At 40.3% G+C, this 27,131-nt stretch overlaps 2 protein-coding genes across 2 annotated transcripts in view; one reads left to right on the top strand and one right to left on the bottom strand.

The window, feature by feature from the left end:
- Wdhd1 (WD repeat and HMG-box DNA binding protein 1) overlaps positions 1-6,203 on the bottom strand; it is a 43,883-nt gene extending 37,680 nt beyond the window's left edge. Inside the window, exons 1-2 of the mRNA XM_028873580.2 lie at positions 5,874-6,203; positions 1,671-1,782 (exon numbers count right to left, since the gene is read on the bottom strand). Coding sequence (XP_028729413.1) covers positions 1,671-1,782; positions 5,874-5,950 — 189 coding nt within the window. The 5' untranslated portion in view covers positions 5,951-6,203. The remainder of the gene's footprint in view (positions 1-1,670; positions 1,783-5,873) is intronic.
- An 89-nt stretch (positions 6,204-6,292) lies between these two features.
- Positions 6,293-21,663, top strand: Socs4 (suppressor of cytokine signaling 4). The gene is made up of 2 exons (XM_028873579.2): positions 6,293-6,591; positions 19,328-21,663. Exon 2 carries the CDS (start codon positions 19,421-19,423, stop codon positions 20,729-20,731), a length of 1,311 nt encoding a protein of 436 aa, XP_028729412.1. The 5' UTR covers positions 6,293-6,591; positions 19,328-19,420; the 3' UTR covers positions 20,732-21,663.
- Positions 21,664-27,131: the final 5,468 nt, after the last annotated feature.

Here is a 27,131-nt window from a genome sequence, read left to right as displayed (position 1 = left end):
AAAGTTTCAGAAGACGACATCCACAGACAAAGCCACTACAGCAGCCCTGTCAACAAATACAACTATGCCTTTCGGAACAGGATAAAGACCACGGCAAGGCCTGTTGCTGACACGGAGTGATATGGAAACATGGGTTGACTCGGACTCTGACAACCAGAAGGCAGACGAGGAACAGATCATCACTCAGAGAACAGCAAGAGTCAATCCTGTTGCCTCTTTGAAGCAACCGTGGTCTAGGGGTTTAAGCCACCGAGTGTGTGGTAATTTTACACAAGGACTAGCAAACTAATATATAATACCTCATTTACATTTCCTTCCTTACACACTTTTTCATACAACACAATGCATGACTATTATTGGAGGGAAAAACACAATATAAAAGTGCCCTGAGCAAAGAGTTTTCTACTCATGCCGGGTGGTGGTGGCGCACACCTTTAATCCCAGCACTTGGGAGGCAGAGGCAGGAGGATCTCTGTGAGTTCGAGGCCAATCTGGACTACAGAGTGAGTTTCAGGAAAGGTGCAAAGCTACACAGAGAAATCCTGTCTCAAAAAAAAAAAAAAGAAAAAAAAGAGTTTTCTACTCTTATAAAGTAATCTCTATTAACATATGAAGGTTATATCATTTTAACTTTTTCCTAAACCCACGCAAATACGTTCGTATTTTTAACATCACACGATACAGATATGTCTACAACTTTTTAATTTTCTCACTTGTTATAAACATCTTTCCCGATGCAGATATACAAAAGCTACCCTGTTTTAGTAGTTTCCTATATACTTTGTGGCTCTACCAAATTATAAAACAAATTCTCTAAGAATTCTCTCAATTGCTTCCAACTTTGCTATTACAGTGATACTGGGCTGTAATGTATTTCAGTTGGGAGAGGATTCTCCTGGCTTTCAGGAAAGCCTGGGGTTTGATCCCCGGGACTACACAAACCGGTGGAGCATGCCTATAATCCCACCACTTGGCAGATGGAAGCAGGAGTTCAGGTTCCAGAGGACCATGAGTTCAAGGGTCCACCCTTGACTAGACAGTGAGTCTAAGGCTAGCCTTGGCTGAAGAAGAAACAAACAACAACAAAAACAGGGAGTAGGGGTGATAAAGAAAGATGCATGCAATATATTCAAAACTTTTTTTTTTTTTTTTTTTTTTGTTTTTTGTTTTTTGTTTTTTTCGAGACAGGGTTTCTCTTTGTAGCTTTGCGCCTTTCCTGGAGCTCACTTGGTAGCCCAGGCTGGCCTCGAACTCACAGAGATCCGCCTGGCTCTGCCTCCCGAGTGCTGGGATTAAAGGCGTGCGCCACCACGCCTGGCCAAAACTTTTATAAGAAATATTTTCATTCTTGGTTCAGCAGTTAAGAGCACTTACTGCTCTTCCAGAGGACCTGAGTTGGGTTCTCAGCATGTAAGGTGGCTCACAACTGCCTGCAACTTTAGCCCTAAGGGACCTGATGCCCTCTGCTGGATTCGACATGCAACGGCAAACACACATTCCATACATAGTAAATGGTTTTTATAAATATGAAAAAACTAAGTGCTTCCCCAAAGATATGGTACAGAATAAAGGAAATGCAGCAAGGAAAAATTTATATTTTTATATAATTTTTCACCCAAGCATAAAAGTAACATGCCAGCATTACTTCACATCAAGTAAACTGATTGTACCTTCAAGGCACATGAAAATGCCTTTTCTCCCACATTAATGGACTTGGGATCGTCGTCGTCCAAATCTTCCCACATCCTCACGTCACCATCACTTCCACAAGTCACAATAAAACTGTGAAGGACATGCACATATTAAAATGCCACCTTTCAGAAATACTCTTTATGGAATACTCCTTTTATATATTTTGAAACAAAATCAAGACATTTGTGAATACTTTTCTCATTTTTTTCAAATAAATAAACATCAATAAAAGACTGTTAACTTCTCATTCTACAAAATGAAGATGAGTTTAATGTTCTCTACAGTTCCTCCTTGGCACAAAATTATTTCTTGTAATAATGTAAGAGAAAGTTGAGTACATAATCTCTGCAACAGCAGAGACTATTTCTGCATCTATCACCATCATATTCCTAGTACCAAGCAGCATATGACACACAGAAATTATAGCAAATATTTGTTGAATAAATATATGAGCTCAATTACCCAACAATTATTAAAATAGTTGCATGCATCTGTTATAGCCTGTTTTTCAAACGTCTCATTTCCCAAGTGCTTGTGTTCATTTTTTTAAATGTCCTATCGGGATACATAAAAAAACTGAAAATTCACTGGGTGATGGTGGCCCACACCTTTAATCCTAGCACTCAGGAGGCAGAGGCAGATCTCTGTGAGTTCTAGGCCATCCTGGTCTACCGATTGAGTCCAGGATATTCAAGGCTACAGAGAAACCCTGTCTTGCAAAAACAAACAAACAAACAAAAAACCCTACAAACTAAATAAAAATAGTATAGGGCAAATGGCAAAAAAAAAAAAAATTTAATTTTTAAAAAAAGGAGGAAGGGAGGGAGGGAAGGAAGGAAAGAATATGAATAAAATGAATGTTTAAAAGAAAAATATGAGGCCGGGCGGTGGTGGCGCACGCCTTTAATCCCAGCACTTGGGAGGCAGAGGCAGGCGGATCTCTGTGAGTTCGAGGCCAGCCTGGGCTACCAAGTGAGTTCCAGGAAAGGCGCAAAGCTACACAGAGAAACCCTGTCTCGAAAAACCAAAAAAAAAAAAACCAAAAAAAAAAAAAAAAAAAAGATTAATTTCTAAATGGGAAAATGAGAAAGGGTCATAAGAAAGTGTTTAGCCAGGCTATAATCTCAGTGTCTGGGAGGCAGTCGGTCTCACCTGCCAGCCTGTGCTATAAGAGACCCTGATTCTAGGACACCAGCTTCTAGGCATATGTGTGGATATATGTGGTATGTCAGTTATGGGGGTAACCAAAGTGATGTTTGGATTCAAGGTCTATTCCACAAAGGGGAACCCATTCCTGGTACAGTAACCCTTTCAGAAGATTACTCAGTACTATTGCTTAGCTAAACTGAATAACCTTAAACTGCCTTCCAAATATTTATGTGCATTACAGATGCTACTTTCAGCCTTTATGACAGAAGCCGATATTTCCAATTAACAGTAGTGAATGCAGAGACTCATGAATGCACAAGGTGGGTAAGTGACTTCTCAGTGTTGAGCCCTAAACAAGGCATTTACATCATGTCCCCTAACGCTCCCTAGTCCATCGACTCTTCTTCTCTCCTAGTCTCATGCCTACTCCTCTTCTTTCAAACTTCTTTCTCATCTTCAAACAACTGCTTCCAGCTAGACTGAGAAAGCAGAATCTATGGTTGACATTACTCTCCATTCTACCTTCACTTAACACTTGTGAATTTCTCACCTACTCGGGATACCCACTACCCATAAACTCCTCATTCCCTATGAAATCATCTCCACACACATACGTGTTGTAATCTCTCACCTGACCCCACATGCCATCCAATTCTCTGACAATGTCATCCTCACTAACTCCAATTCCTTCCCTTCTGTTCTCCTGACTCAAATCCAACTATTCTTTCTGCCCCACCAAACTTATACAAGATCATCGATTTCCTCTATGTTAATAAATCTACTATTCTTTTTCAATTTGGCCCACCAAGGGCACTTGATACAGGTACTACCTCCTCTTCTTTTTCTAGGCACTTTTTCTAAGGTCTCCTTGGGGGTGGGCTGTCCCTCCTCTAAAGTAATATCTAAATTTTTAGGCCTAGCCCTTGAACCCTTTTCTCACCATATTCATTCCTCTCTAGGTGATTTCAACTAAATTAATGGCAACTGGTATTAATTATCTATACACATGCTGACAACTCCACTCATGTTCCCAGTCAAGACTTCAATCCTGACCCTGACAGACATCAAGTAAAGATATGCATGCATGTCTATTTCTATCCCTTGCTCACATTTTTCTGATTTCCAAATGTTTTCTTTACATTTCTCATTGAACATCTCAAAGAAATCCTACACTAACCTTGTCCAAAGGCAAACTCATTATTCTGTACTCCCTGCTCCCCTCTAAACCACGCCCTTCAAGTGTCAAGTATTTCCAGTACTTACAAACGACAGCATAATTTCCTCAACTATAACATCCAGATAGGCAGATACTATCAGACATCTTCCTATCCTCAACATCTGAATTATCCTATTGATTACCTGTTTTCTCCATGCTTATATCCACTCTAAGTGTCCATTTCTGCCACACAACTAACCAAAGCATCTCCTACTAATTCATCCTCCATGCATGTACTCTATGAATAGCTGTACTCTGTTTCAAACATTCAAGACCTTCCCACTGTTAGGACAAAAACAAGATGTTTTTGTGTGTACATACAAGTGTGTGTGTATGTTGTGTGTATGCTTGTGTTTATGTGTGTTCATATGTGTGTGGGTACAGGTGCATGTGTGGGCACAAGCATGTGAATGCCAGAGGTTAACATCAGATGTTTTCCTCTATAGCTCTCACATACTGAGGCAGGATCTCTCTTGAACCCAGTACGCATGAATTCAGGTAGTCTAGCTTGCTCTGAGAATCCCCTGCCTCCACTTCCTAACCACTGGTATCAGAGGCCCATCTGAACTCTGGTTGGCCATCTCCCCATCCTCTCCAAGCAAGATAAAAAGCAGAAGGCCTTGCATAGGACACTCCCTGTTCACCTTCACAGAGCCATCTCACGAAGCTCAACATCACTTCACCTTCTACTATGGATACCTTTTCATTTTTAAGCAAGCAGGGCCCCTGGCTCTACTGGTCTTTTGAACATACACTGCCAACATCACCACCCTACCACCATGCCTCCAACTCTTTATATTTCTTTTTTCTTTCTTTTTCAGGAGGCTGGGGGAATGTAGTATCACTAAGCTACATCCCTGGCCTATCTTTATTTCTTAATACCTACTCAATCTCCAGTTCTCATTTCAAGACACGCCCTTAGAGAAGCTTTCTGTCCTCTAACGCACACCTTCTCTGACCATATCCTTATCACTGCACACATCACTTAGTAGTTCTAAGTGTGTTTCTAAATATACGTGTTTTGTAATTAATTTGTGCCTGATGCCTATTAATCCAAAAAGACCTTAACTTCAATAAAGGAAATGGTCATGGCTTGTTGTCATTATCTCTAGCCCTCACAAAGGTAGACTCACAATTTTTTTTTTATGGATCAATGAACAGAGAGGTGTGGCATTGGAGGTCACACAACTTAACAGTACTTGACAGGAATGGCACATAGAAAGATAAATGGGAAATATGGGGGCTGGAGAGATGGCTCAGGCCTGCAAGCACTTGCTGCTCTTTCAGAGGGCCTGGGTTCGGTTCCCAGCACTCACATGGCAGCTCAAATATACTTAGCCACACACACACAGACATGAAACAAAATAAACACACCTTCTGTTTTTCTAAAGAGAAGGGAATAGCCCTCGTAAAATAACAGTTTAGGAATGAAACACAACGAAGTCGGTTCGGAGTCAGCAATTTAAAAAGAAAAGGGAAGGAAAGAGAACAAAGAGAAATAACATTACTAAAGCCAAAGGAAGCTACCATTCCCGACGGGCTGAGGGATTTGACAAGCAGTATGCAGTGAGCGAGCTCATGAAATGAACGTGACACCGAATGAAACTGTGAGTGGCGAGAAGACGCTCCTCTGGGAAGAGGACTTTAACTTCCCACGACAGTTGAAGGCAAACAAGTCTCAGGAAACAGACGTCCCTGTTTACCCCTCCCTCTCTCCCTCCGCATCGGTCATCTTGGGGTGACTGTACGTGCAGTAAATGACCGCTGACACTCACACCTCAGTAGTCCCTTTTTTTAAATTTCCAAAGACGCTTACCTTCCAGAATCATCAAAACAGACGTCGGTGTGTCCTTCCGTATGTCCATACCTCATGGGCTTCTGTGTGGCCGGCATCTTTCCCTTTGCCTAGCTGAACGGTTTTGAATGAACTAGTATTTTCAGACGGAAGGTCGGTCCTCTGCGCGCTACGCAGTCCTGCTCCCCTCACCCGAGGAGCAACAGCACGTCACGGCCGGACGGGGAGCTGACAAGCTTCACCTCTGCAGGCTCAGGCAAAGCGAACAAGGAGCAGGAAGGGTGCAACAGCCTCCCGTGCGAGGGAAGAGCAGTTCGCAAGGAGCGGCTTCCCGCGCTCTGGCGCGCTGGCCCGGTGCGCACGCGCGCGCCCGCCCCCGCCGCCGCCGCCCAGCGCAGGGCCTGACCGAGGTCGCCGGGTGTTGACGTCAGCGGCGCGCCGCCGCGGAGCCCAGAGCCGGCGGCTGGGGCGGCTCTGAAAGAAAAGGTGGGAGCGGAACCCGGAAGTGGTGGCGGTCCCTGGAGAGCAGGCGGAGACCGCGGCAAGTCTGACACCGGACTGACTGAGCGGGGGCGGGGGAAGGCGCTGGCAGAGAGGCATCCGCCTGGTGGGAGCTACGCGAGGAGCGGGAGTGGCCGGGCCTCCCTTCCGCATTTGAGCGAGCGAGCGAGCGCCGAGTGATGGCGGCGGTGATGGCGGCGGTTCCTCGGACAGCCCCGGTTAAGTCGCGCTCAGAGAGGTGAGAAGGGGGAAGGGTGGCCGTGAGGGGCTGGGGTTTTGCGCCTACCCTTCCAGGCTCTCCTCCCAGGCAACCATATTCGGCTCCTTGAACCGATCGAGCTCCTCGGGACAGGGTTAGAGACAGACCTTGTCAAGCCTTTATTCTTGACCATCCTCCTTCGTGCCCCTCACGTTGTCGTTTTCTGTAGTGATAAAGGATGGATTCATTCTGCTTTCTTGCAACTCTAGCTAAATGATGCCTAGGAGAATTAACTGGGGTTTCCTGTCCAGATCCCACCCAAAGTTTACTAAAGTGCGTTTAGATCGGAAAGAAGAGTTCTAATTTATATTGTTGAACGCTTCCTCTCATCCTTGCAACTCATAACACATCCTGTGCTAAGTAAGGTCTTGGCCCGTCAGGTTTATGCTTTTCTTGGTTCTTCACGTTCTCTATATTAGTAAATTGGTCTCTGTTGAAAAGTATGATGATTTTTTTTTTTTACTTAGTGTTTATCTTATGGAAATTCTCAGTTTTTTTGTGGTACCCACCATCCGGTTTCAGTCACTTATTTTTATCACCTGAGACATTTTTCTGTTGTAGAGGTATATTTTTTTCCTGTCCTTCAGTCTCGATTCATTCTAAAAAGTTGCAAGCTTAGTTACTCAAACCGTGGTATTCTTGCTCTGGTGGCATTTTGTAAGAACCAGGGTTCCAAATAGACAGAGTTGTATATGAGTGAAAAGAAAGAGTAGTTGGCCCAAAAAGAACCTGAGATTCTTTTAAAATATCTAGTTGTTAATTTTCTACAGGAACGAAAGTACCTGAGATGATGGTTTCTGAGTAACTTAGTTTTATTTTGAAATTATTCAGTTTTTAGATGGACCAATTTATAAATCTTTTGCCCAAGTAACTGGGCAATAAAAATTATTAGGTACAGGGTGAGATTCAAGTTGAGCTGATATTTATTTATATATCGAATATATCACGGGATCTCATAGTAATGCTTTTCAGAGCTCAACATTCAGAAACCTGCAAAGAGGAACAAGAGTTATAGTTGTAAATACTTTAGACACAGTATCTGTACTACCACCTGATTTTAAAACTATGAACAATGTCAGCATGCCTGCCCATTCTCTCTGCCCGAGTAATCAAACCTTATTCACAGGTTAAGATAATATTTCCTTTGCTGATTTCACGGGTGTGGATAGGCTTTAGCCTGAGGATTAAACAGTTCTAGTTTTAATTTTAACTCTAACCTATTGTATGACCTTGAGTGTGAGTGTGTCTTTAGTTTCCTGAATGTCAGATTTCTCACCCCCAAAGTGGAAATGATACTTATGTCCAGATTCTGGTATGGGTACCAAAGTTTCCCAGATGAATTGTTTATTACCAGTGCATATCCCATTTGAGTGGGTATCTGAATAAACTCACTGAAAACAAAGCCAGAATTGGAGATTCAGTTACACTGAAGGTTAGTTGCCCTACTGTGACCACTTTAATATTCTGAGGTTCACAAATAGTGTTGATCTCAAGGGCAATAGGTTGAGAAAACATAGATATATTAGCATTCTATGAAAGGTAATATTATCTATATAAATAATGTCATATAAGCCTACACAGTTATCCAAGAAACTTTAACAGTATTTCCTACAGCAGAGCTTTTTTTTAAGATTTTATTTTTAATTATAAAAAATGTGGGGGGAGGTGTGTGTGTGTGTGTGAGAGAGAGAGAGAGAGAGAGAGACAGAGAGAGAGAGAGAGAGAGAACAGAAAAGAGAAGAGGGGGCGGGGAGAGAGGGAGAGGGTGCCTGCAGAGGCCAGAAGAGGGCATCAAATCCCCTGGAGAGTTACAGGCAATTGTGAACTATTGTGAACTGCAAGATCCGGGTTCTGGGAACTGAAGTTTGGGTCCTTTGCAAGCACAGCAAGTATTCATAACTCCTGAATCATCTCTCCAGTCCGGCCCATAAATTTCTTTTTAATAGAATATATACTTGATGTAAAAAAATCATCGTTATAGCCGGGCAGCAGTGGCCCATGTCTTTAATCCCAGCACTCAGGAGGCAGAGACAGGCAGAGATCTCTGTGAGTTCAAGGCCAGCCTAGTCTACAGAGCAAGTTCCAGGACAGGCTCCAAAGCTACAGAGAAAACCCTATCATTACTATGGAAGTTGAGGCTGGGAGAGAGGGTAACAGTAACTGAGGAGAGCTAAATATTGAAAAAAAATTTTTTTTTAATCTCTCCAAATGTATTATGAATGAATGTTAATAACATTTATTCTGGGAGGAAATAATACTTGTAGAGACCCAGTAAGCTACAAAAGGGACTATAGTAAAAGTGCCTCTGCTCTCAGCCGCCCAGTTCCTCTACGGGAAACAGCAGGCATTTGATTCTTGTATTACCTTGGCAGCACTGGATTGACTTTATCAGAGCAAGAGGGACATTATCAACTTTAATATCATTTTATTCCTTGAGAATTTCACACATTGTATTTTGATCATATTCACCACCATTTCACTGTTCCCCCCAATTCCTCCGAGGTCCACTCCTACCTCCCCACCCTCTTCCAGCCTGTACCCACTGTAATAGCTCCCACTGTCTAATTGGTGTTGCCCATATACTTAGGAGTATGGGGCCAGCCACTGGAACATGGTTACCACACCCTTAAAGAAAACTGACTCTTCCTCCCCTAGAAGCCATCAATTGTCAGTAGTTTGTCAGTTCAGGGTGGGGTCTCATAAGTACCTCCCCACTCCATACTAGTATGTTAACTGGCTTGGCCTTGTGCAGGCAGCCACAGCCTCTGTGAGTTTATTAATTCAATGGTCCTGTCATGTCCAGAAGTCACTGCCTCACCCCAGTTCTCCTCTGGCTCTTGAAATCTCTCTTCATCTTCCACAGTGGTCCCTTAATTTTGGGGTGTGTGTGATATCGATGTCCCATTTGTAGCTGAATGCATTAACACTTATTCTCTGTACTTTGATCAATCGGGAATTTCTTTATTAACCACCATTCACTATACAAAGAAACTTCTCTGATAAGGCCTGAGAAATGTGCTAATCTATTGTAATCTATCGGTACAGAGATAAGAATTTAGAAGGCAGTTTGATACTATGCCCGTTTAACAGAATAATGACAGTAGTTCACTCCTGGGGCCTTTAAGCTCCCTGACCATATTCAGTGGTTCTGAGGTTGTTTTGTTGAACCAGTCTCACTCTGTAGCTCTGGCTGGCCACTAGGTAGACCAGGCTGGCCTTAGACTCACAGAGATCAATGTCCCTGCTTCCCAGATGCTAGGATTAAAGGCATGCTCTACCATACCTGCAATGTTTATAGTTAGGAAAACTAAAACTCAGAAATGCTCTGATTCACCAAAGTCACATACCTCCCGGTGTCAGACTCCAGTTCTTTTACTCTCCAAGACAGGCTGCCATACTCCCTCTGAATCAAGCTGTTTTCATAAAAATCAGAATTTAATCATGACAGGTATTGGTCTCAGACTTGCTGTGTAGTCTAAGCTGACCTCAAGCTGGAGATTCTATTTCACACCTCCTAAGTCCTGGAATTAGAGGGTTGTGCTACCACACATGGCTTTTAAAATTAAAACATTAAAAAATTGAAATCTAGATTCACATTCTACTAGTATTTGGGTGAAGTGTGTTACTTACCTTAAATGTAATCATATATAATTATTATAAAGTAGTGAAAAGAATGATCTGTAGTTTTTATTTTTTATTAAAAAAAAAAAAAAAAAAACCTGGCATAGTGGCTCACACCTTTTCAAAGCTTCAGCACTCAGGAGGCAGACACAGGTGGCTATCTTTGAGTTTGAGGCCAGCCTGGTCTACATAGTGAGTTTTAGGACAGTCAGGGCTATGTAGAGGGACCTGCTACTTCTCCCATGCCCACTCCAAAAAAAAAAAAAAAACAAAAAACAAAAAACCCTCTTGCCCAGTATTTCTGTTTAAATTTTTGTTAAGTTAGCTTGTAAGGAACTATAAATGTGTCGGGGAAGGGGATGTGTGTGCTAGAGAGATGGCTCAGAGGTTAAGAATATTGGTTGCTCTATTTGTCCAGGTCTAGAGGACCTGGGTTCAATTCCCAGGGACAAGATATGCAAGCAAAATACCCATGCACATAAGATAAAATGAAATATCTTTAAAAGAAACTATAAAAAATTTATCACTAAAAGTTTGTTTATTTTCGCTCAGTATTTTTAAGGAATCTAAACATTTAAAGCTTTGAGGCTGGAGAGATGGCTCAGCAGCTAAGAGCACTTGCTGTTCTTTTAGAAGACCTGGGTTCAAGTCCCACCATGCATCTGATGGCTCACAATTTCTTTACCTTCAGTTCCAGAAAATCTGAATCCCTCCTCTGGCTTCTCGGGGTACCTCTACACAGGTAGTACACACACCTGTATCAGTCACAGAAAAAGCAGCTTGTTTAAAGGAGCACATTTAACTAAAGAGTAATGTGCTTTATGCTTTATGGTATTTTAGAAATACTGGAGCTTTTTCAATTTCAGAGTTTTTGGGTTTTTGTTTTGTTGAGTTGGGCTCTGTGTAGCTCAGCTGACCTTGAACTCCTGATATTCTGGCATTGACCTCCCAAGTACTAGGGTTTCAAGCATGTACCACCATACCTAGTATATGTTCAGATTTCCACGATATGTTGGTGTGCAGTTTCTAGCCTTAAATGCATAGCCATTGGTGCCTCTTCTTGCTATTTTTGCCACTTTTTCACCTCTTTTTTTTTTTTAGAAAAGTTCTTGGTGGTACTTATTTTTGTTAATCTCATTGAATGCTGCTTTCATACATTTTAATTAGAACTCTGTAAAAATGTGTCCCAATTTACAAATGAGAAAATCAAGTTTAATAAGAGTTATACTTTTGGCTAGTTTTGCAGTGTTGGAGATTGATCACAGAGCCTCATGCATGCTAATCCAGTTCTCTACCAGTGATCTGTACCTCCTTTTTTTTTTTTAAACTTATTTGAATATTCCATATATTAATCAATACACACTAAGTTTTGTAATTGAAAATTACAAATTAGGAGGAAAATACATCTATTCAGTTTATTCCATAAAGTGTTTTAATAACAAATCTTAAATATTCCGGTTCTAAGAGTCTGTTGCTCAGGGCTGGAAAGATGGCTCAGCGGTTAAGAGCACTGACTGCTCTTCCAGAGGACCCAGGTTCAATTCCCAGCACCCACATGGCAGCTCACAACTGTCTGTAATTCCAGTTCCAGGGGACCTGACACCCATGCCAAAACACCAATGTACATAAAATAAAAATAAATAAAATTTAAAAAGGGGGGGGGATCTGTTGGCTCTTCCTTCCACTTTGAGGAAGCCAGGTTTTGTGTGGTGGTCAGGGACTGAGGGCCAGAGTCGAGTGTTTCCAGATTCTTGGCCCCTTATTTATGGAATTGAAATAAAAGCTCACACATATTTGCAAAAGTAGCAAGGAAATTATTTAAACAAAGCAATAAAAATATCATAATGTTAGGGAGCAGTGGGCCTCATGAACCCAGGTTCTCAAGGGCCCCAGTTAGCATTTGGGGCTTCTTTCTGTGGGCTCAGAGAAAAAGGAATTTAGTTAAAAGGGGCATGGGGAGGGTGGCTTCCTGTTTGGGTTGATAGATTAGGTCATATAGTCACTTTTCTCCTGTACATGTTTCTTTCCAAAATGCATCTGACTTTAATCATATACACATCCAATTATGCATAGGCATAAGAGAGTAATAGGGAATTCTCTGACAATGAACTTGACACAAGTTTTGTTTTACTGCATATGTACCTAAAGTCAATTTACATCAGATCAGGACCAAGAAATACTGGGAATATATTTGAATAAAAACTGTTCCTTGGCCCATGTGGGAAGAGAAACCCGCATAGTTGATTGAAAAGGGGTGTAGGCATAGCTTGATGTAGGTGGGGGCCCTGTGTTGCTAGCGGGTTGCTATGTGCATTGTTCAGAGAAGGGTATGTTCATAGTACCTATGGATAAGGGGCCTAAGCTACCGAGTCCATTATGAGAAGAACAGCGTGTGTGTGTAACACAAACCCGAGTAGAGCCCCAGGTTACTGACCTGTTCCTGGGCTTGCCTGCATCACTGTGCTCCAGCCGTTGGTTTCCTGCCTGCGCTTTTTCCTACAGTAGCTGACTTCAGTTGAGAAGTGTTTAGATACATCTCTTTATATTTAGTTCATAAGCTCATGAACTTATGGGATGTACAATCATTTTAATGTTCCCCAAATTCTGTTCTACAAAAAAGGTTTGTGGTAAATGCAGGAATCTGTGCCTTAAGCAGATTTTTTTACTGAAGGGCCTCTGAAAAACTTTGTTAATGTGGGTGATGGTCTGGCAAGTGAGTACTATTCAAACTTGTTTAACAAGGAGCCCCACCTTTTTTTCCCAGAGTAAGTATTTGAGTCGAATTGCTTTACTTTGACAAATAGTAATTTTATATACTTATGGAATACGATATGATTTCGATGGATGTGTACATAATGAAATGATTCATTCAAGTTAACATAACTTTTGTAGTAAGAAAGTTAAAAAGTCTACCTTAGCATATTTTTAAATATACATTACTGTTAACAGTGGTCTCCATCATTTGTTTACTGGAATATATATAGATTAAAGAATCTGGCATGAGCAAGCTGTGCGTGGAAAGGAGAGTGCAAGAAGTGGGGGGGAGGGCAAACAAGAGTAATCGTATTAACTATTATTAGTATTAAACTAAGGCTTTGTCTGGGTTTGCCCTTTTTGTTTCTTTGCTGTTTTTTTTTGTAATTATCATCCAGTTTAGCCTTGTGAGCCCTGGCTAACTCTTTAAAGGGTATACTTTTAAATACTTTCTAGAAAATAAATGTAAATTTAAAATTTTTTTTGCTAGAAAACTTTTTAAAAATTACTAGAGAAAGGATAATTAGAGAAGGAAAACTTTTCGTCTCAATTTTTTTTTCTCCTGTACAACCTATTTTCACTTTTTGATGTAATATTCCAAGGAATTCCTCTGTTGTCTGCTAGCCAACAAATTCCATTTGTGAAGCTTAAATGTTTATTCAACATCCAACTTAAATATCAAGCTATAATCTGACTGCTTTGGTGGAGATTGGGCAGGGTGGTTGCAGGTAAACTTGGAGTCACAAATTTCATAGGAAAAGTCACAGGACTAAATTGCTATCACAATAATAATATATTTGTGAATTATTTAGTATGTTGAATTACTCTTTGAATCATCAAATTTATTTTGGGTTAGTATTAGAAATTAGAATTCGAGTCTTAAATGTATATTGGCATTGTAGGCATAAGTAGTTCAATAAATAATTTATAGTCACACATATAAAATATGCTCTATTATCCAGCAATATAGAGAATACAAATTAGTTTTCCTGATAATGTTTAACCATTTCATTGTTAACTTTTACTTGAGTTAAAATTACCTTCCTAGTCTTGCACAATAGAAAGTTATATCTTTTGTTAGTGAAATTAGCATATGGACATTAATTTTTTTTTCTCTCATCATTATCATGGCAGTTGGATCTGGAAACTTGCTCTCTTGAAGTGGCTTTTACGTAAACTTGCTTTTTAAACATTTGCCTCTTGCTCATTAAGAAATAATGGCTTTTTTTTTTAATGTCACTGTTTATTCCCCAGGGCTGTGTGTAACATGGCTCCCTTCATAAAAAATTAATATTGAATCAGGAACCAAAGCAGCTTCTCCCAAATGAGTCTTTCCTTTTCTTTAAAAAGAAAGAGGAAGGGGAGTTTCTCTCTAGCTGTTGACACTCACTCTTCAGTGTGTTCCATCTCTCAAAGTCTTGTCTGTGATTTTGTACTGCACCCAAACTGGTCACAGAGCCACCCAACCATTCTGTAGCTCCTTTTCTTCTATACAAAGTTGGGTTTAAATTCCAAGAATCAGCTTGGTGGAGCACTGACCCAACATGCATGAAGCCTGGATTCTAACCCCATCCTTGTAAAGAGCAATGATGACGACAAGAAGACATTTTCAAGAACTAATGGCTGGCTGTTTGGAGCTGTGTTAGTCTGTGTTCTATTGCTGTGAAGAGAGGCCATGCACAACAACTCTTAAAAAAGAAAGCTTTTACCTGGGGCGGGCTTACAGTTCGGAGGTTTAGTCCATTTTCTCCAAGGGCAGGAAGCATGGCTGCATGTAGGCAGACATGGGGTGGAGAGATAGCTGAGAGGTCTACATCTGGATCTGCCGACAGCAGGAGGAAGGAGACTCTGGAACCTGGCTTGGACTTTTGAGCCATAAAGCCCTCCCCCTGTGACAGACACACTTCCTTCAACAAGGCCACACCTCCTAATCCTTTTAAATGATGCCACTCTCTGTTGACGTAGCATTCACATATATGAATCACGGGGGCCATTGTTATTCAAACACCACAGGAGCCATGTTAGTTTTATTGGGAACAGTATGATAGAATTTTTATATTTTTAAGAATTTGGAGACAAGTATAGTAATGCACGACTTTAGATCTAGCACTTGGGAGGCAGAGGTAGGCAAATCTCTGTGAGTTCATACTCTTTCAGTATGTAGATACTAACCTGATCTACATAATGAGTTCCAGACCCAGTCTCAAAAATAAATGAATTTGGGGTGCTAGGGATGTATTATTAAAAGAGCATTGTGAAACCTTGTTTGATCCCAAGCACCACAAATCTAATGAGGCTTTTGAAAGATATTAGAAAAATCCCTCCCAGTCCTTAAGTGGGAAGATACAAGAGGGGTTTTTGTTGTTATTGTTTTGACATGATATATTGGTTGTTTGGTTTGATTGTTTAAGACAGGATCTTATGTAGCCCTGGCTGGCTTCAAACTCACTATGTATCCAAAGATAAGCTTTAACTCTTGATCCTCCTGCCTCCACCTCCCAAATACTAGGAGTACATTTGTGCCACCATGCATAGCTCACATGATGGATTGTTACTCTTTCTGTACAATGGAAGACATTCTGAATATCTTTTGCAACATGGTCTGGACATCCTAACTACCTTTTTCTAATATGATCTTAACTGTAGCAAAGGCTTTTCTAGAAGTTGTTAAGAGGTTACCTATGCTATGGAATGTAAACTGTTAAAAATCTGCTTAGTCACTTTGGAGAGTCACCGTTAGCTCAGTAAAAGTGAAATTAGAACACTTGCCATTTTGGGAAAGAAGAAAATTTGATTTGGATTCCTCTTAAAAATTTAACTTAGAGCCAGGCGGTGGTGGTGCATACCTTTAGTCTCAGCACTCGGGAGACACAGGCAGGTGGATCTCTGTGAGTTCGAGGCCAGCCAGGACTCTTTCACAGAGAAACCCTGTCTCTCAAAAAAAAAAAGTTTAACTTACTTACTTTAAAACTATTTTAATTTTTATTTATGTGTGTGTGTGTGTGTGTGTGTGTGTGTGTGTGTGTGAGAGAGAGAGAGAGAGAGAGAGAGACAGACAGACAGACAGACAGACAGATGCTGGAGGAGAGCATCAGATACCTTGGAGCTGGAGGTAAGGCAGCTGTGAGCCACCTGATGTGAGTGCTGCCCACTTCTGTCCTCTGGAAGAATGGCCAGTACCCTAACCACTGAGCCGTCTCTCCAGCCCCGAAAGCTCAACTAATTTAAATACCGTATCTTTCGATAACTTGCAACCCTGGTTTTTAACACAATTTTTATAGTCATATCTCAATATAACGTTATAAAGATTCTTTTACTTCAAATATTACAGTCCAAAAATCCATCCCTCATCTTACACGTGCAGTACACTGCACTAAGTGAGTAGACATGGAGCAGGCTGGTCTGACTTCAGCATGTTAGGACTCCACCTTTCCCTCCAGGGTAGCCTCAGGCAGATTACCACATGACAGTGAGTTATGAAAGCATCGTCAAGCAAAGAATCAATTTCATACACTTTAACTTTTAGGAAACCAAGAAATGCAAGGTAAATTTTCTTTCTACTTTGAAAACTGTAACATGCTATTCTATGAAATTAGGATTGCTTAGTCTGCCATGATAGCTTCCTATAATCTTAGCATTCAGGAGGCAGGGGATTGAGAGGTGGATCCCATCTGGGCTACATAGTAAAAAGTAAAGGATTTGGGATGTAGTTCAGTGGTAGAGAGCTTTCCTACCAGGAACAAGGCCCTGAGTTCAACCCCCAGCACACATGGGGGGGAGGGGGCAATGACCTCCTCAGAGTTGTCATCTAATCTTTTTTAATTTGCTTTATCACTCTCTCAGTGACCTTTTCCGACACTGATCTTTGACCTTGGCGTTGTCTTCCTGTGTGTCAGGAGATGTCCTCCTATCTTCTCCCCAGAACTCCTTCTGGTGGGTACATATCTCCTGGCTGCGTGTCTTGTTAGAGTTTACACCCCACTTTAGAGAACACCCTATCCATGACTAAGTGAGGTGTTGGTAAATAGGAAGCTCTATTCTCTCCTCTGTTTGATGCTCTGGCTCCTTTTCCTTCAAAGTAAGAAGTTCATCTTTAACCTCCAGTGTTGTTGAGAAGCACTTTTACCTGTAGTTGTTTGTAAGGCTTTCTTTCTCTGGGTTACCTCGGTCTCCCTTAGCTGATAAGCTTGCGACCTGAAGTGTTTTTAAATGTTGTTTGTTTTCCCAGATTTTGGAATTTTTACATATATGTAATGAGATATCTTGTGAATGAGCCCAAGTCTGAAAAATTCATTCATGATTTATATATATCTTATACACATAACCTGATGGTAATCTTACACAGCATTTTTAATGTGCCTGTATTTTGCCTATAGCCAACCTCGTGGTCAGATGTAGAATCCTCCTCTGGTGACCACAAGCTGACACTTTAAAAGTTTGATTTTTTTGAAGCATTTCAGATTTTACAGTAGGGATCCTCAAACTATCTTCATTACTTCTAGAATTCTAAGCTTTTAGAATGATGTACTATTTATATTTAGCAGGCTCTTTGACTATGGAAACTCATGTGCCTCTGTTCTGAGGGGAAAAAAATACTGTTGAAGATAAAGGCAGTATTAAGTGATAGTATTGCTTGAAAAGTTAGGTAAAATTAGGATTTTATTTTAAAATATATTAGTCTCTAACCACATCACTTGACTGTTGAGGTTTTTAATGTTCTGAAATTAAGAAACTTAATCATAATTAGCATATTAAATGACTGATTTTTCTGACAGATACAAAATTCGGCTTTTAGTTGCAAAATATTTGGAATTATAGGACCCTGCCTCTCAGTTCCTAGCTTAACTTTTTTTTTTTTTGCTTTTTGGTTTTTCCAGACAGGTTTTCTCCATGTAGTTTTGGTGCCTGTCCTGGATCTCGCTCTGTAGACCAGGCTGGCCTCGAACTCACAGAGACCGACTGGCTCTGCCTCCTGAGTGCTGGGATTAAAGGCGTGCACCACCACCACCACCACCACCACCACCACCACCACCACCACCACCACCACCACCACCTGGCCCTAGCTTAACTTTTGCTTCACTTGAAAACACTTATGTAGGGTGGCTGGAGAGATGTCTCAGTGGTTAAGAGCACTGGCTGTTCTTCCAGAGGTCCTGAGTTCAATTCCCAGCACCTACGTGACAGGTCAGTTCCAGGTTAGCAGACACCTTCATGCAGGCAAAACACCAGTGCACATAAATAAAAAAAATTAAAAAAAAACAAAAACACCTAAGTATGGCTAGAGAGATGGCTCAGAAGGTAAGAGAATGTACTGTTTTTGTAGAGGACCTAGGTTTGGTTCTCAGCACCCACACCAGGAGTCTCACAACCACCTCTGACTACAGTTTCAGGGGACCTGATACCTTCTAATCTTCCTCAGGCACCTGCATGTACATGGTACACACAAACACAGAATTCAAATGACTAAGAAAAGGTTTTCAAAATACTTACATAAATTCATTATGAATTCTAGTATGTGTAGCCAAGGGATGCCCTGTAGAAATGTACCTGCTTGTTTTCAAATGATAAAGAATGTAAGAGTATTATGTGAGTAGAATACTTCTAAAAACTGCAAAGACTGATAATGATGTAACTAGTTATTGGAATTAATTGGCAAAACTCTTAGGAATATTTACTTGGCATTCCTGTTGCTCAGTTGTAATTGTTTACTTAATAGATTCATGTTACACTGTACAACTCAAATTGGTATTTTAATCAGTAGAAATGGAAACAAGAGAAGAAACAATGCAGGGTATTAGTTCTGAGCACTAGCTCATAGATTTGTAACCGCCTCTTCTCATAATTCACTGGCCTGTTGTGAAATAAGAAAAAGAAAGTGAAAGTCAGATGTTGTGACACATGACTGTAATTTCTAGCGTAGAATTGGGGGCAGAAGGAATGTTGCAAGTTTAAGGTCAGCCTGGGCCACATAGAGATTTCTAGGTTGGCCAAGGCTACATTGCAAGACCCTGTCTCAAGAAACCAATAAAAGAAAAATAAGGGAAGGATAAATAGGCATAAAGTAAACTGCAAAAGTAGGAATTATTCCTATCCAAGCATGTGTTATTCCTGAGAGAGGACTCATACTGAAATTTAGCTCTGAGAAAGGACTCCATCATCTTACCTTCATGGTATGAGGAAATATTATCCCAATATGGTAGAGCAGCACTGTACCGTGGGGACGGGATACCCAGGGCTGCCTGACAGCATGGTGGTGTCCTTTCATAGACTGACTCTGCTTCTTATCTTGTGTCCAATAGATGAACAGGCTGCTAATGACTTCCTTTCTTCTTTTTCTTAGATTCATCCAGAAAGTACCCAGAAGAAACTTCCTGTCAAAAAAGCTGAAAATGCAGTCTTGCTAACACTGGGATTTGTAAATAATTTGTTCAGAATGGCTGAAAACAATAGTAAAAACGTAGATGTGCGGCCGAAAACAGGCCGGAGTAGAAGTGCTGATGGAAAGGATGGCTATGTGTGGAGCGGAAGGAAGTTATCTTGGTCCAGAAAGAGGGAGAGCTGTTCTGAGTCGGAAACCGTGTGTCCTGGAGAGAAGGCTGAAGCTCCCGGAAGGGGCCGAGAGAGGGAACACAGCTGCTCGTCCATTCAGCTGGACCTGGACCACTCCTGTGGGCACAGATTTTTAGGCCGATCCCTTAAACAGAAACTGCAAGATGCGGTGGGCCAGTGTTTTCCAATAATGAATTGTAGTAGTCGGCACTCTTCAGGGCTTCCATCTAAAAGAAAAATTCATATCAGTGAACTCATGCTAGATAAGTGCCCTTTCCCACCTCGATCGGATTTAGCCTTTAGGTGGCATTTTATTAAACGACATACTGTTCCTGTAAGTCCAAATTCAGATGAATGGGTGAGCACAGACTTATCTGAGAGTAAAGTGAGGGATGCCCAGCTAAAGCGAAGAAACATAGAAGAAGACATACCCTGTTTCTCGCAGACCAGTGTTCAGCCCTGTGTCGGAACTACCAGCAGTGCTTCATGTAGAGGTGGTCACATTACTGGCTCTATGATGAACTTGGTCACAAATAACAGCATAGAAGATAGTGATATGGATTCAGAGGATGAAATTATAACACTGTGCACAAGCTCCAGAAAAAGAAACAAGCCCAGGTGGGAAATGGATGATGAAATCCTGCAGTTGGAGTCCCCTCCCAAGCACCACACCCAGATTGATTACGTTCACTGCCTTGTACCAGACCTCCTTCAGATCAGTAACAATCCATGCTACTGGGGTGTTATGGATAAATATGCAGCCGAAGCTCTGTTAGAAGGAAAGCCAGAGGGCACCTTTTTACTTCGAGACTCAGCACAGGAAGATTATTTATTCTCCGTTAGTTTTAGACGCTATAGTCGTTCTCTTCACGCGAGAATTGAACAGTGGAATCACAACTTTAGCTTTGATGCCCATGATCCGTGTGTCTTCCATTCTCCCGACATTACTGGGCTCCTAGAACATTATAAGGACCCCAGCGCCTGTATGTTCTTTGAACCACTTCTGTCCACTCCGTTAATCCGGACCTTCCCCTTTTCCTTGCAGCACATTTGCAGAACAGTCATCTGTAATTGTACAACTTACGATGGCATTGATGCCCTGCCAGTTCCTTCTCCTATGAAATTGTATCTGAAGGAATACCATTATAAATCGAAAGTTAGGTTACTCAGGATTGATGTGCCAGAGCAACAATGATGGAGGGAGGTTAGGAATGTGGACTTGCATACATATTTTCATTTCATATCTTATTTTTCTTATGCCTCTTCGAATTTTTCTACAAAGGCAGTTAGAATCCAAAATAAAACTGCCCTAAATTTTAATTCCAGATGAATTTATTTTTCTTATGATACACTTGTTATATATTTTTAAGCAGGTGTCTGGTTTTTGTTTTTACCGTGTAAATTATATACTTTTCCACTTAATTTACATATGGTCCAGGCATATTTGAAATTTCAAGGCGTTACAAATACATTTGAATATTCTGTATTTTTTTTAAGTAATCTTCTGCCCTTTCCTACATGTGGAATATTTTGCTAATGTACGCTATCAGTATTCTTATATGGCAGAATAGTTATCTTTCCCATTTTCATTTTAAAATTCTTCAGTAAAGATGAGTGTTGTAATCCGTCCATGATAATGTAATTGACTTTTGTAATTGCTAATAGGAATGTTAGGCAACAAAATGCTTTAAAGTGAAACAGTGTGTTTTCATTTTAAATATGAACTAAAGCAAGTTTGTTTCTTATTAATCTGGCCAATGGAAAGAGAATGTTACGATCTAGAGGTGCATTTGTTCGGCAGTATGGCAGGATTGTCAATAGATCCAAATACAGCAGCCCTTCACCCTGGAAGAGGTGAATAACGTCATAATGCAACTTGGATTCCTTTCTTACTAGAAGCTTTACAGTTAAAACAGCGGTATTAGAAGCTTGGAGTTGCTAAGGCAACTAGAGTTTTTCTATATTAATTTATGGACTGTTACATCTACTTAGCTCTTTCTTAGGAACTCTGGTTCCCAGGGGGATATAGGCAGTTTCTAAACAGCTACTGTATCCACCAGTAACAAAAAGACCTGAATAGTTTCTCATTATTTTAAATTGAACTTAAATAAAGATGCAAACAAAACACGTGGTTCAATATTTAGGAAGCTTAATATTGCTTTTGGTCTTCACAACCTAAATAATTATTTCTGTCTTCAGAACTAACATATATTTTATGTAGCTTCAAAAAAGAGAAGACATAGCAATAGCTCCAAGATATAACATACTGGACAGGAGGACAAAATAATATTTCACATTTACTATCTTAAGGGCAGCACAGTGTTTTAGGACCATCACTGGCCTGGAGTAACCAGTAAGAAAGACACGTGGACTGGTGCCCTATTTCTCTCCTCAGTGACTGATCACAGATTGCCCAGTTTTCCTTGTGATAGGCTATCTGCCCCTTTTAAATATTGTAGTAATTTTTATTTATTTGTGTGTGTGTGTGTGTGTGTGTGTGTGTGTGTGTGTGTGTGTGTGTGGAGAGAGAGAGAGAGAGAGAGAGAGAGAGAGAGAGAGAGAGAGAGAGACACCCCCTCCATGTAGCGGAGACTGACCTCAGGTTTGAGATAGTACAGCCTGAGTTTCAGGATTACAGGTTTGAACCACCATGAAGAGCTAGTAATTGATTTCTTTCTCTCACTTTTCTTTCTTTTTCCCTTTTTCTTCCTTTTTTGTTGCTGTTATTATTTGTTTTGGTTCTGTTGATGTTGTTTAGTTGGTTGGATTTTGTGTTTGTTTGTTTGTTTGTTTGTTTGTTTGAAGCAGGGTCTCTCTGTATATCCCTGGCTGTTCTGTAGCTTGCTGTGTAGACCAGGCTGTCCTCGAACTCACAGAGATCTTCCTGCCTCTGCCTCCCAAGCACTAGTATTAAAGGCATGCTCTACCACACCTGGCTAGTAATTGATTTCTTGATGCTAGTTCAGCTGTATTAGAAAACTTGCTTCAACCTGGATTGACAGGACATTGCCTCATAAGTTTCCAAGTTAAAACAAATGTTTCTTGCTGCTATGGTGATGCACACCTGTAATCCCAGCACTTGGGAACCAGAGGGATGAAGGTTACTGTGAGTTTAAGCCAGTCACGGCTGTATGGTGAGAATATGTCTCAAAAAAAATTTTTTTTCCTTAATTCTTGTTGCATGTACATTAAAGTAGCCTTCCCCAGTGTTGGGAGGCTGTTAATGTAAAGAAAACATTTTCTAGCAATAGCTTTTACTGATCATTGTGGTTCATGCTTGTATTCCCAGAACTTGGGAGACTGAGGCAGAAGGATTACCATGAGTTCAGGAACAACCTAGGCTACAGAGTGAAACCCTGTCTCAATACCCCACCCCAAGAAAAAAGAAAAAAAAAAAAAAAACTAATAGCTTGCCAGGCAGTGGTGGCGCACGCCTTTAATCCCAACACTCGGGAGGCGGAGGTGGAGGCAGGCAGATCTCTGTGAGTTCGAGACCAGCCTGGGCTACAGAATGAGTTCCAGGAAAGGCGCAAAGCTACACAGAGAAACCCTGTCTCGAAAAACCAAAAGACAAAAAACAAAAACTAATAGCTTTAATTTTTTCACCAATTACAAAATTAAAATGGGGAAAATGGTACCATTCTCTTCTAGAATTTTTTTTCCTTAGTGGTCTAAAGATCGTCTTGATCTCTGTGAATAGGTGGCCACTCAAGATTGCCTCTTAGAGATGTAATGAGGCTCAGGCTATGAACACATGTCAGATAACTACATACCCTCCAAAGATGATGCTGACCCTTCCTGAAAGTGGAGTCTCCGACTACCTCATCTTTGCTGTGGCATTTTTGAAGTTGCTGAGATGCTCATCTTATTAACCAGTATAACATTTCCTAAGTCTCCATATCTGGTGGCAAAAGTTATAGTGTGGTAAGACTCTACTCATAAATACAGCTTTTTATCAGAATTTGATAAAACCTTCTGTTTCTGTGAAACAATTATTTTTAATATTTTTCTTTTACAAGTAACTTTTTATCAGTACAGAACTATCTAAGGGATGACTAGCTTACGGATATTCTGTTAAAAGGTAGTTTTATAAAGAAAAGTAAAATATAATCATGTCTTTTATAGTGGTAAAATTAGTGTTTATATGAAAGTCAAGATCTGATTAGCTTTTAATATACTTCAGACTGATTGCTTATGATATATTTTCTCTGGCTTTTTTATTCTTTTCAATTTCAAGGTATTAACAACTGTTAATATTTTCAGAATACTGCCATATGTGTAGCTTTGAAGTGTGTATTAAGTGAGAACAGGAGAGAGACTGATTTACGCTGAAATGTCCTGTATCTTTCCTTTGGTACTTACTACAATGAAAAGAATTTGGAAAGTAGAGATTTGTAAAGACTTGAGAAGAGAGCTAGTTATTGTGAAGGGAAGAGAAAAGAGTGACAAAAATATTAGGGAATTTGAATTTAGAGAAATTACCCACTTTCCCTGTGTCTTTGTGAAGAACATCTATATTCAAAAACTAACTCATAAAAAAATTGAATGTATTTACTGAGTTAAATAGCTAAAATGAATAAATTTTATGAAGTACACAAGTCTAAATTAAACAGAAATGTTGTAACTCTTGAGTTGAATTTTGAACCATTTGAATAGTGTCAATTCCAGATGAAAAGGTGTCCAGTGCAGGGCCGGGTGCATACATCTTTGATCCCAGCACTTGGGAGACAGAGGCAGGTCTCTGAGAGTTGAATGCCAACCTGGTCTACAGAGTGAGTTCCAGGCCAGCCAGGCTACATAGTGAGACCCTGTCTCAAAACAAACACAAAAAAGAAAGAAATGCAGTTGGTTTGGCAGAACTGTGTAGAGTTTATTTGTGAGAGAGGATGGAGCTAAAAGAAACAGGGTAAGATATTAAAATTTAAAAATTTAGGCATTACCTCAGGGAAAAGCCTTGCCAGGGAAAGGGAACTACTTTACCGCTAATAGCTCGTCTGGACCAGACGCTAACTGCCTTGGGAATCATCTGCACAATCCGGAAATGAACTTGACTTTTCCATTTCTCGTGAGGCTTTTCAGGACAGGCCCTTCTGCTCTTCACTAAGCCTACATCTTGAGTAATTCCTGAAATATGCTGAATGGGTTCTTTTTCGTTTCCTTGGGTGTTTTTCTGTGAAGAGTTACGTGATCTTTTTGATACATAACCATGTCATTGGCCTGAATAATTCTATGGAGGGAGTCTGTTAATTTAAAAGGAACCTGATAGGAATATTAAAGGAAGCTTTTAGACAGCCTGTGGTTAGATGTATTGATTTGGTGAACAAGCCTGTGTTCTTTGCTGACTTTCAGCTAATGGCTAACCGTGGTCAAAGAATGGCTTTCACTTAATGTTTTGACTTACTACAAATAAGATAAAGAATGTTTTAGTAATTAGAAATCTTTTAAAATATAAAACAAATGTGCAAATAAGACTCATCATCTTTTTATAAGAAAAAACATAAGCCTTTATCATTTATTCATGAGCTAAAGCCATTAAGATGAATCAGATTATCAACTTCCTGTCTCTGAAGTTTGGGTTGTTTTTATAGATCCATGTAATAGAGCACTTCTTTCCTGTGAAACAGGTGCTTTGAGATCTCTTACCTTCTTCTCTTTAAAGTGTTTGTCACTTTTAACTATAATCAGAATCCAGTAGACAAGCATATTTTTATTTTGGCAGGACAAATTTCACAGACTATAGACTTAACTTTAAGACAGTCCTGAAGATAAAACCATATTTAAAATAGCCTATTTAGCCAAGTGTGATGGTGCACACCTTTAGTCCCAGCACTTGGGAAGCAGAGGCAGGTGGATCTCTGAATTCCAGGCCAAGGCTACATAACAAGAGCCTGTCTCAACAAAAAGAAAGAAAAGAAAATCAAAAGAAAAAAAAAGATGAAGAAAAATATAAAGTAATGGTTATCCAGTGGAAAAGGCTTTGGGGCAAAACTAACTCCAAGATAGTGTTTCTAATTTGTAATCTGGAATGGATTACTCAATCCTAAATCCTCTTTTGTCTTAATTGCCTGTGAAACATAGGTAATGGTATTGTCCCTTGGTTTCCTGAAAGTTCATTCACTAAGAGATATCCCTTGGAGCACAGTTGAAAATAATTTCTGAGTAGCTATACAGTACTAATTGAGAATGATCAGTTTTCAAAAAGCACCTTTGTGGCGTGTACAAAATCACATTCACTCAGTCTGTAACAGGCTTTCTTGACTTGATCTGACAATGGAGATAATGGAACAATTTGGGTCTATGGTTCAAACTCTACAGTTAGATGATTGCAATTTCCTCCTGCCTTTCATAAGATCTGTGTAAACTGATATTTGCCTTATTTAGAAAGCTGATTACATTTGCAGGAAATAAAGATGATTTTTGCCATGGTCATAAATCAAATCTAAGCTTTCAGATTTGGGAGCCATGGTGTAAAACTCAAGAAAGTTTATTTAAATTTTGATGGCTTTGTTAGAATTGCATCATTTTTTTAGCCAAGTATAAACTATATATACTTGAATATACAGAACCTAATGATTTCATAAAGCTGTGTTGTCAATCATGGTGTGTGACCCATACTATCTCAACTTTCTAATCCTGACAAACATTTGTGGGTTTAAAAAAACTTGGATCTAAATAAATTTTCACTTAATTAAATCTTCATGTATGAAATCCAAAAGCTTTGTTGTTGTTTTTTAAAGATTTGTGTCATCTATGTTAAATTCAGGAGCATACCTTGATACACTTGGGAAAGTCAGAGGACAACTTTTTGAGGGCTGGTTCTCCTGTGGTTTGACTGAGGCAGGGTCTCTCCTTGTTTGCATCCAGCTTCACCTCAGGAGTGCCAGAATTACAACTGCTGGCCACAGCATCTGGGTTTTCACATGGGTTTAGGTGATCAAACTCAAGTGGTCGGGATTTTTTGGCATGCACCTTTACCTGCTAATCTAAAACTTTGGCCCCAGCCTTGTGGTTTTGTTTTTCAGTTCTTTATTATTGGGGGCTGGGGGAGGGTAGAGGGAGATGTCACATGGCAGGTGTGGCGGTCAAAGTACAATTTGTGGAGTTACTTATCTTCATTCCAGGAGTCAAACTCAGACTGTCAAGTTTGTGCAGCAAGACCTTTAACCAGCTGAGCCACGTTTCTGGCCAGTGTTTTTATCTTAGAAAGGATTCCTATCTTTAAATGATTAGGAGGACATGACCATTCCTGGGTGTGGTTGAGGAGAGGGATTCTTTTGTAGATAGGAGGGAGAGAACCTCTAGAGGCACCTGGAAGGGTCCAAACTTGTAGCAGACTTTCTTGGACCACCAGCCCCCAAATCATGACACAGAGACTTATAATTAATTATGAAAGCTCAACCTTAGCTTAGGCTTATTTCTAACTAGCTCTTAGAACTTAAATTGACCCATTTCTATTAATCTGCATGCTGCCACATGGCTCATGGCTTTTTACCTCTCCTGTATGTGTCCTGCTTCCTCTATGTCTAGCTTGCTACCCTGCCTTTCTTCCTCTCCAAGTCTTCTTCTATCCCCAGAAGTCCCACCTAACCTCTTCC

This window comes from Peromyscus leucopus, chromosome 9, assembly GCF_004664715.2.
Source record: "Peromyscus leucopus breed LL Stock chromosome 9, UCI_PerLeu_2.1, whole genome shotgun sequence".
NCBI lineage: Eukaryota > Metazoa > Chordata > Mammalia > Rodentia > Cricetidae > Peromyscus > Peromyscus leucopus.
Note: the sequence above shows the minus strand (reverse complement) of the source record. Positions and strands in the feature narration are given on the sequence as shown.